Source organism: Ceratotherium simum, chromosome X, assembly GCF_057802395.1.
Source record: "Ceratotherium simum simum isolate JZ-2026a chromosome X, ASM5780239v1, whole genome shotgun sequence".
NCBI lineage: Eukaryota > Metazoa > Chordata > Mammalia > Perissodactyla > Rhinocerotidae > Ceratotherium > Ceratotherium simum.
In genome coordinates, this window is record NC_141940.1 from 3026019 (window position 1) to 3036996 (window position 10978).

At 47.0% G+C, this 10978-nt stretch overlaps 1 protein-coding gene across 1 annotated transcript; it reads right to left on the bottom strand.

Annotated features, from left to right (window-relative positions):
- Positions 1–8864: 8864 nt before the first annotated feature.
- LOC147911704 (melanoma-associated antigen 10-like) lies at positions 8865–9990 on the bottom strand. The gene has a single exon (XM_087427082.1). The coding sequence runs from the start codon at positions 9972–9974 to the stop codon at positions 8868–8870; it is 1107 nt and encodes a 368-aa protein (XP_087283208.1). The 5' UTR covers positions 9975–9990; the 3' UTR covers positions 8865–8867.
- Between the last annotated feature and the right edge of the window lie 988 nt (positions 9991–10978).

Below are 10978 nucleotides of genomic sequence, written 5' to 3' on the forward strand. Positions count from 1 at the left end.
ATTCCACAGACCTTGCCTCAGTCAAGGGGCAGGCCTGACCCTGCCTCCCTCACCACTAGCAGACTTCTTGGGCACCAGTCAGAGTTCAGCAGACTGTAGATACTGGACACAACTGTTCTTAGTCTCCTCTCTGGTGCAAAGAATGTATCATGACTCTAAACTCTACCTCCTGTGGATGAAGGGCTTAGGCTGAGTGGGTGGGTCCTGGCTGGCCAGCCCATGGTTTCTTCAGAGAGTGAGGCACTTGGCACGTGGCACCTGGAAGAACCTCTGGTAGTGAGGATACAGCTTCAGGAGGTATGGGGCTCATTTGCTGCCTTGGCACCCTGAGGGCCTTTTCACATCCAGCAGCCTGGAGGGAGTCAGGGAAAATCCCAAGGAAACTACAAGTTCAGCAGGGTTGCAGGATACAAGATCAACACACAACAATTAATTGTATTTACATACAACTACAATAAAAAAAATTAGAAATCAAAAATTAAAAACTGAGCATTTTCCATAGCTCCAAAATGCAATACTTAGGTATAAATTTAACAACACATGCACAGGATCTGTATGCTAAAAACTACAAAATGCTGATGAAAGAAATCAAGACCTAAATAAATATTAAATAAATAGAGAGACATACTATGTCCATGGACTGGTAGACTCAACATAGTGAAGATGTCAATTATCACTAAATTGATATAAACAAGCTGATTCAAAAAGTTTTTGGAAGGGCAAAGGAACTAGAATAGCTAAAACAATTATGAAAAAGTAGAATAAAGTTGGAAGAATCACACTACCTAATTCTAAGATAAGGCTATAGTAATCAAGATGGTGTGGTATTGGCTAAAAGATAGACACATAGATTAATGGAGCTAATTAGAGAGTCCAGAAATAGACCTACACAAATACGGCCAGTAGAGTTTTTAAAAAGAACTAAGACAATTCATTTGAGAAATGTTGGTCTTTTCAATAAATGGTATTGGAACAATTAGACATTCATATGTAAAAAGAAAAGAAAAGAAAAAAAGAACCTCTATGTAAACCTCACACTTTATACAAAAATTAACTTAAAATGTATTGTAGATCCAAATGTTAAAGAAAAACTATAAAACTTTTAAAGAAAGCATAGGAGAAAATCTTATGACCTGGCCTTAGGCAAGGAGGTCTTAAACATGACACCAAAAGCATGATTCATAGAGGAAAAAATAAATTAAACTTCCTCAAAACCAAAAACTTTTGCTCTGAGAAAGAATAAAAAGTCAAGATACAGATTGTTAGAAAATATTTGCAAATCATATATCCTACAAAAGACTTGTATCCAGAATACATAAAAGTTCCTTGAAACTCAAAAATTAGAGAACAAATGACCTAATTTTAAAAATGGGCAAAAGATTTCAATAGACACATCACCAAAGTGGGCATATGGATGGCAAATATGCACATGAAAGCTGTTCTACATCATTAGCCATTAGGGAAACGGAAATTAAAATCAAGATAAGATAACACAACACATATTTGAGAATGACTAAAATTTAAAAAATTTTTGACATTACTAAGTGCTAGCAAGGATGAAGAACAACTTGAACTCTCATACATTACTGGTGGGAGTATAAAATGGTACAGCATCTATGGAAAATGATTTGGTAGTTTCTCCTAAACGTACATATGCCATATGACCCAGCAATGCCACTCCTGGGAGAAATAAAACTTAAAGTTCATGCAAAAACCTGCACACGAATGTTTAGAGCAGCTCTATTCATATTTGCCAAAATCTATTCATATTTACCCAAATGTCCTTCCATGGGTGAATGAATAAACAAACTGTGATGTATCCATACGATAGAATACTACCCATCAATAAAAAGGAATGAACTATTGATATACACAACGACTTGGATGAATCTCAAACACAATTTCCTGAGTGAAAGAAAACAATCTCAATAAGTTACATTCTCTGTTCTTCCGTTTCTATGACATTCTTGAAAAAGACAAAACTACAATGACAGCAAACAGGTGAGTGGTTGCTAAGGTTAGGTGTGAGCGGAGAGTATGACTATAAATGAATAGCACATGGGAGTTTTTTTGGGGGGAGATGCGATGGAACCGTTCTGTATCCTGATTGTGGTTATATGGATCTATACATCACTTTTAACTGTACACCAAAAGAAAAAAAAATTTACTCTTTGACAATTAAAAAAAATAAAATAAGAAATGATTAAAGCTGGAGTGACTATATTAATATCAGAAAAAGTTGACTTTATAAGAAGGAAAATTACCATGGATAAATACGGACATTATATAATGATAAAAGAGTCAATTCATCAAGAAGACATAACCATCGTAAGTGTGTATACACCTAAAAGCAGAGCTTCAAAAGACAAGAAAGAGAATCTGATAGAACTGAAATGAGAAATAGTCACATCTACAATTATATTTGGAGACTCAACACTCCTCTCTGAGTAAATGATAGGAGAAGTAAACAAGACATCGTTGCAATGTTCTGAGGGAGTGGAGGCAACAGATGTAAATAAAATGAGCCAAGCTGCATATTCTTGTTGAGGGTGCTGGAACGCGGCCTGAGAACACTTTTAAAAAGAAGAAAATATGGATGAAAAGGTAGAGAAGGCCCACTGTGTTTTTTGGAGCTGAGAGCTATCAGGTGAAGGTACTAGTAGGGACCTCTTTTCAAGATGAGAATTTAAAGCAGGGTTGGAAAGAAGAGACAGGGATGGTCGGTTGGAGGGAGGGTAGCCAATCCCATGCTGAGAATAGAGAATAGTCGAGTGAGTAGGAAGATAATGTATACTAATGTGTGTCTAGGTTGGGGTGGGGGTGGTAGTGGTGAACAATGAAGAGTTTGGGAAACAAGAAATGGGATGATAACTTATGTTGAGAATGCAGAGGTAGGGCACCATTTGTTGTGGTGGTGCTGGAAACCTTGACAGCAAAATTGGCATTCAGTACATTGGGCAGAATGGGGCCCACACAGATAGATGCCTGTGCAGGAACACAATGAAGGCCATGTCTGAGGAATAGTTTTCTAGCACAGAACTTTCCCGGCTGCGCTCAGGGGGCTGCCTAGAGTTCTGTGGCTGGGTGTCAGGACCCACTGCCTCAAGGGGGAAGAAAGGGTGCTGAGTGGACAGGACTCTGGGTTTATCGTCCTCATTTCAACCAGACTACTCTGCTTTCCTGATGTTCGCAGAGTGGATTTGTGTAGAAGGCCTCAGTTGGAACAAAAGGTTCCACCTCTAAAATTTTGACAACCATAGTGTACCAGTTAGATACAGGATGCTCATGGGGACTTTCCAGTTAGATATAGGATGTACAGGATGGATTCAGGGAACCCCAGCCTCCAGGTCCATGGGCCCCAGGTTGCCTCCAGTCCCTTGCTCTGTTTGTCCTGTGTAACGTTAGTGTCTGCAGAGCTGCCAGCTGCCTCAAACAAGGCTAGTGGAAGTAAGTGTCTGTGTATTGGGGGATGTATGCTCAGCCTTGACAAGGATGCCAGGAGCAGAGTATTAAAAGTAACTCGAGATGGCGCATATATGCCTGTACTCAACCACAAATCCACCAATCAGAGGAATAATTACTGGAGGGCCCCATTCGCTGATTTAAAATGTGGAGCCTGCTCCCTGCCTGAGCCTTCCGCCTCCATGGGACAAACACAAAGTGCACAACTGCTCACGTAACTTCAGAATTCCCGTGGGAAACTCTTACTGGGAGTGTCCTTATGGACGTGCCCTCCCCGGGCCCAAACACCATCTTGAAGGTGGGGATGCTCTCAACAGGATGGTCCACGTGCTTCCTGTGTTGCACCGCGCACATCCCCGTCAGTTTAACGAGGAAGGGTGCCATCCCCACGGGTTTTCCATCCACCCAGAGCACGTCTGCACCTTGGGCAAATCCTCTATCCCAGACAGTATCTGGCGGCAATGTAGGCCAGCTGTCACAGCCACAGGACACCTGCCCCTGGTGGGCCAAGAACTCAGAAACCCCAGGAGGCAGTCTGAGCCAGGGCCACCATCTGGACAGTTTTCAAAGCCTGTCCACGCCCAGCCCTTCATCTGCAGAGTCTGAAGTGATGAGTGCCGTGCTTGCCCCTTCTAATTTCACCCTGCTTGCAGCTGCACACTCCCTTCCAGTGCTCATGGCTATTCCTGGCCTCTCTCGGCTGTTGGTCCTCAGTCACCAACCCCACTCAGTCACATAGCCCCAGCCTCTACGTAGGGCTGCACTGCACCCAGGGGGAAAGTCCCCAGTCTCCAGCAGGCATCACGACAGCTCTCTGCCCTGGGACACTGGCAAGAGTGCACTGGACCACTCAAGTAGTCAAGAGATGAAGCTCACCCGAATGATGCAGGGAGCCAGGTGTACTCTTCCTGACAGAGGTAGGGGGACTCTAAGGTAGCGGGCGGTCTGGGTGCTGCTGGTCCATTCATCCAATAGACCTGCCCATTCAGACCACACTGCAACCTCCAGCTGGTGAGGATGATTCAGAGACGTCCTCAGCCTGTTCATGTTCCTTGAGCTGAATCCCTTCCTTTTCCCACCTTCTCTCCTTCGAGTCCCTTTCCCCCTACACTGAACTCTGGACTCAGAGCCCTGACTGCCAGCCTGCCTGGGGCTCTCTGGACTTGGTTTTGCACTTGGTCTCTCTCGTGGACTCTGGCGCTCGCTCTCCCTGGGATGCTCTCAATGCCCCTCACTAGCTGAGGGTGTCCTGTCTGGTCCCCTTCCCTGGCTCCTGGTCATTCTGACCAAATCCTTCCTTCTCAAAGTAAAGAGGAAATGTCTGGTTGACATTTCAGAATTTTAAATCATTTGTGATTTTTATGAGAATACAAATTGGTATAGCATTTTGGAATAAAATTTCAGAAGTATTGACAAAATGTTAAACTATTCACGCCCTTTCCACCCTAACCCAATGTCTATGTTGGTATGTATATCTTATCAGAAAACATTCACGTCTACCCAAGAATTCATATTCAAAGATGTTGATTTCATTTTATTAATCACGCAACAAAAGGAAAACAACAGTGCATCAGGAAGAAATTGTTTGACTAATTATGGTACATGCAAACTTTAGCATCCCAGGGGGTAGTTTCAAAAGTGAGGTAGATCTATATGTGCCGTCATGGGAAGATCCTGCATCCTTTTTATTAAGTGACAAAGGCTAGTGGCAAATCAGTATGTACATCATTATGTAGGTATGTTGAATAAAAACAATATATTTTTATAGTATATCTATCTATGAAAAAGACCATAGTGGGCTTTAAAATAACACACCCTAGATTGTTACTCGTGGTGACCTCTGAGCAGGAGGCTGAATTGTGGAGGAACTTTGAAAAGGGGATGTTGTGATTGATCTGTGTTTTTAGAATTTTTAGCAATAGGAACATAGTCACTACTACATTTGTAGTTAAAATATTTGTATACACCTAACAATAGAAAAATAGCTATGTCACAGTAACTGCTAGTTGATGCAACAGACAAACCCTGACATTTGAAAGGCTAACATAACAAAAGTGTACTTTTGGTGCACATAAACTTGGATGCGGTTTGCCAGGGTCCCTCCGCTCTAGGTGACCCAGGGGTCCAGGCTGCTTCCATCTTGTGGTTCCACCATCTCAGCACGGGGTTACCATGCTTGCTGGTGAACTGAGAGAGAGAGAGCATGGACCTGGCATACTGGCTCTCAAGTGCCTGGATGTGACAAACAATGATTCTGCTCATGTCTCCCTTGCAAAGGGTCGTCACATGACCCTCTGTAACTACAAGTAGACTGGCAATGTAGTGTCTCCTGTATCCAGAGAAGACAGCTAGACAACATATGGGTGAGCACTGGTCTCTCCCATGCACCGTCACATACTAGGTGCTCAACACAAAGCAACTACTGTAACTTGTTATGACCACAAACGTGTCCATTGGGTGGACGATTTCCTGAGGTCAGGTTTGCCTTGAAATTCTCTGAAGTCTTAAGCCTTCTATGAAGCCTACTATGGGACAGGTGCTTTCAAATACAGAACCACATCTCCTTTTAAGAGGATACTGTCAATCTCAGCAGGGAGGGTTCGCCTTCTTCACTCAACAGCACATTTCTGCCCTCGCTTTGCAATACCATATGTAATCTCAGTAGGCTGAGAATTTACTCCCTTCCTTTTGATGCATGGGTAAAATCCTAACCTGTGAGTCTCCGCTACCCTCCACATGACTGAACTTCTCTGAACACCTGCACAGGTGACCTTAGGCTCCCTGAAAGCCAGGACGTTCCTGTGGGGCAGGTACCAGAGAAGGACAGTGGGAGAATGGTTATTTTTTCTTTTTAAATTTGACCTAACACGTCCACCAGGGAACCATTTCTCACCTCCTAGGAGGATCCCAGGGTTTGTAAGATGTTTGCTCCTCCTCTACAGCTTGTGACGAAACATTAATTTCTGACCACCCAAATCAGCTCTTTCATCCGTCTATGTGTTCAGTTCCCAGCATCAAATAAGGAGCCCATTAAAGTCCTACTGCAAGCACCAGGGTGGCTTCACAAACCCTCTATGTAACTTCAGGGTTGTATCCCAGGTCCTAGTAGATTATAGGCGCAATGAGACTCGACTCACAGCCCATTTGGAAAACAGCGAGTGTGTTGAAGACTCCCAGGGAGGGATGACCAGGTGTCTAAACGTCACAGTCCAAAGTAACCTTTTCCATGAAAAGGGCTGTGGCTCTCTGACGGGATCGAGGGGGACCTCTGCAGGGAGTAGGAACGCCCTGTGTCAGTGGGGAGGGCAGGAGGTTCTGTGCAGCCTTCAGAGGAGGCAGCAGGGAAGACCCTGTCAGCTGACAAGGTTCCAGAGTTGCGCAGGAGCTCACACAGGGGAAGACCATGGGAAGGGTGCTGTCATGCGGGAAAGAGCTGGGACTGGACAGAAATGGTGACACCTGGAGGAGTCAGCTCTCAGCAAGCCTCGGATCATCCCCAAATTATATTTGATTCTCATTGTTGCCTTCCTTCCTTGGGCCTGCTTTCACTACCTGGGCCTCAGGGTCCTGATTTTGTCACCTGAGAGACATCATGGAGTACTGAGAAGAGAAGTGAATGACGAGTCAGAAGGTTGGCCCCAACCGGGATGTTGGGAGCAGTGCGGGCTCTAGATGAATCCAGACCAGTTTCTAGTCTCTGCCCTGTCACTTAGTAGCCATGCGATGCTGGGAAAATTAGCAAGCCCTCGGAGCCTTGGGCTCTCCCTCTGTGAAGGAAGTGGGTTGGTGAGCCCTGCCTTGCAGGCCTGCAGGAGTGTATGTGATGTACGGAAAGGAACTGGCACAGTGCCTGGTGTGTATGGGGAGTTTGAGGACTCACTTGAGTTATTGCTAGGATTGTTTTGATCCCAGACCTTCCACTCTCTCCTCTGGGATTTTGTTTGTTTGTTATCCAGGTCATATTAGAGAATATGCAGCTCAATAGGACATGGAATATGCAATAGGCTAAAAAGGATGTTTCGTAAATAAAACTCACTAAATCTTCCCAATTAGGGGATATATGTGAAAATTTGGGGGTGTGGGAATCTTCCCAGCTGGATGGAACATAAAGCTCCTAGAAACAGAATCAAGGACCAACTCCTTCCCTCCCTCCAAGCTGCTCTTCATCCACACCTCTATTTCCATTCATTTCACCCCCACCAAAAATCTAGCCCTGGATTGCAATTGGGCAAATTAAACTGAAGATAATTAAGATTAACACCTAATTTATGCTGTGGGCTCCGGCTCTCCCAGGCCTGGGAAAGGAGTGCCTGGCCACTGACTTCTGGGCTTCACTTCAAAGGAATGCGACCGTATTTCTCAGTAAATCCTTGCAGATTGTGCGTATAAAACTCGTTCTTCACTGTTGTTGGACTGCAATGTGACAAGAGCCCAGGACACCTTCCCTTCCTGCCCCAGGTGGAGATTTCTCTCTGGTTTACCCGGGATCTAAAAGAAACTTTTCAGATCACTTTTCCACTTCAGACTTTCCTCTCAGCCCTAACACACAGGGTCTGTGAGTCTGGCCACTGCCAACACCCAGCTTCATTACAATCAACACCCACAGAAGGAATCGCAGTTTCCCAAAGCCCCACACTGCCTTGGCTCAGAGCATTTACACTTGAGTACCCTCCCCTGGGCCCGCACCACTGCTCACCTTCTTTTACTTGTTCTGGAGGGGACACCTCACTACCTTCCTTCTAGGACTGCGGCTCTTAGACTCTCAGTCTGTGGGTGGGGGGCATCCTCCTTACCCTCCTTTCCCCACTACTAACACAGGGCCTTCCAGAGAGCAGAGGCTCAGCAAAAGTCTGGGGAAGAAACGAGCCAGTGAGTAGAGATTTCATTTATTACTCATTTAATTTCTTCTACATTCTTGAATAAGCTAAGAAAATCAAGGTATCTACCTTTTCATTTATGCAGAATGATAGACTAAAAATGATAAGAGAATTCAAAATTGCCATTTAAATTTCTTCTCTATTTTACTGCTAAGTTCTTTTGCATTTCCAAGGAAACTCCTATTGCAATGCCAAGTTGTCTTGTTTCAGACTAAATAAAATGGAAGGTTCCCCTCCTCCTTTTTTTTTACAAAATAGCAAAACTTTATTTTAAACTGAATAAACAGCAATAAATGTGTGACCAACGTCATTCACAAACTTAGATTCGGAAGCTAATAAACTTTATAGTAAAAGTAACAACATTTTAAAATACAAAAAATAGAAAAAGATACATTTCAAAGCCCCCCCTATGGAACAGGAACACAAAGATGTTACGCTCTATGATGCCCTCAGCCCCAGCCTGGCCCTCCAGTGCTTAGATCATTGACTGTCTTCTTAAAACACAAAGGGAAGACTATGCCTTAGACCTCACTCATGGAAAGAGAAGCTACTGGGCACGGTACTACAACTGGCACTGGCTGTGGCAGTAGCACTATCCGTGCTGGCAATTCTGGCCTGGGCTCTCTCTTCCTGATCTCTCAAAGCTTCCTCGTACCACACTGGGAAGGATCTGGGGTCACTCCCAATGACACCGGCCAAAAACTCCAGGAGACTCATCTTGCTGGTTTCAGCGTGGGCCCTGGGACCCCACAGGAACTCGTAGCATGGAGGATCGCTGTTGGGCACCTGCCGGTACTCCAGGTACTGTTCTTGCACCCAAACTTTGGTGATAAGCTCCCTGGGCTCCCCGTAGATGAAGTGCTCCATCCCGGCATACACCCCCATGACACTCAGCGCTTCCCAGACGTCCTCCTCAGGGGCGCAGTCACCCTCCACGAAGATTATGCTCAGGATAAGTATCAGAATGCCAGTCTTGGGCATGCTCTGCTCATCGCTCAGCATGCCATCGTAGGTGAGGCCCAGGGTGGTGACCAGGACATAGGAGTGTTCGCTGGGGTCCACTTCCTTCACGTCAACGCCAAAGACCAGCTGCATGCACTCAGAGGCTTGGCTGAAGATCACAGGAAAGTGGTCCTGGTAATCTCTGATGACCAGAGTCAGCATTTCCGCCCTTGTGGTGGGCTCCTTTGTGCGATACTTGAGGAGCAGGAACTCCACCAGATCAGCCACCTTGTCCTCAAGCAAGTTTCTGGGAAAGGACTCAGTTTCTGGCAGGGCCTGTGAGGTGCTCAGACCCTCCTCTTCTTGGCTGCTGGAGCCATCGCTTTCAGACTGGCTCAGTGGAGTGGAGGCCATGGCAGCGGGGGAGAGGCAGGCACTCTGAGGGCTCTGGGGAGGACTCGGGGTCCGGGCAACATCATAAACCTCCTCCGGAGTGCTTGAGATCAGAGGATTGCAAGAGGAAGAGGAGGAGGGGAAAGAGGAAGGAAAAGAGGAGGAGCAGGTGGAGGAGGATGAAGAAGCATCTTCTTCCACAACCACAGGCACCAGTGCACCCACGAGGTTCTGTGTCTCACTTTGGGACTGAAGGCCTTCCTCAAGCGTGAAGCGCCGTCGCTTTGGAGCACGAGGCATGATGACTCGTGACAGGGCAGCCGGCAGGAGCGTGGGCAGTTGACCGATGGGGACCCACGGGCCTGGGGGAGACAGGGAGAGTGAGCAGCCTCGGCTGAGAGATGCACCCTTGGCGGCTCTGACAAAGGCGACTTACAGGCCCCCTCTTTAGGGGGACTCTTGGCTTCGCAGGGCTCTGTCCTCCTGGGCGGCCTGTGCCCTAAGAACCTGAAGGAGGAAGTGAGACGGCTCCTCAGGGTGCACCCAGCACAGCCCGAGGTTCTGGGGACAACGGTGGGGTGGGGTGGACTCGGGCGCTGCGGGGTCTCCATGGTTCTGGCATGGGGGAGACCCTGGGTACACGTTCAGGGTGTGTACCTCACCTTGACTCCTGGCGCTGCCTGGGTCTCCTCTGCTCTGTGACCTGAGGACACGAGCCTCAGACCAAGGGCTTCACCTGCGGGTTCCTGGAGCCCTGTAAGAGGAAAGCGAGGGGCACCTGAGGGTGCAGACTGCAAGCAGAGCCCTGGCCCCCAGTGCTGACAGGAGTGGCGGGCGGACTCTGTGAGGTCCCCACTGTTCTGGAGTGGGTGGTCCACTCCGTGCTCATGCAGGGTCCTCACCATTCCCCTGGCAGCCCCTGGGCCCCACCCCTCTGCTGCCCTGAGGCAAAACTCTCAGAAAAAGTCCACACTCCTCTGAAACTGAACAGAAGGAAGTGAGGGGGCCCCACATCAGTCCACACCTGCCCAGGGGCTAACAGGAAAACTCGGTGGGTTCCATGTGTCCTGGGATGGCTGGTCCGCTCAATCTTCACCTTGACGCCCTCAGGGCCTGGGACAATTCCCTCTGTTGACCTGAGGCCGCCCTCCTTAGGCAAAGGCCTCGTCTCCTGAAGACACAGGAAGAGGAAGCGAGGGGGTATCAATCCACCCCCTGATCCCGGGTCTCCCCATGGCAGACAGAAGGGTAGAGGAGGCCTGGGCTCCATGCGTCCTGCTGACTGTGTGGGTGGGGGTCCCCTC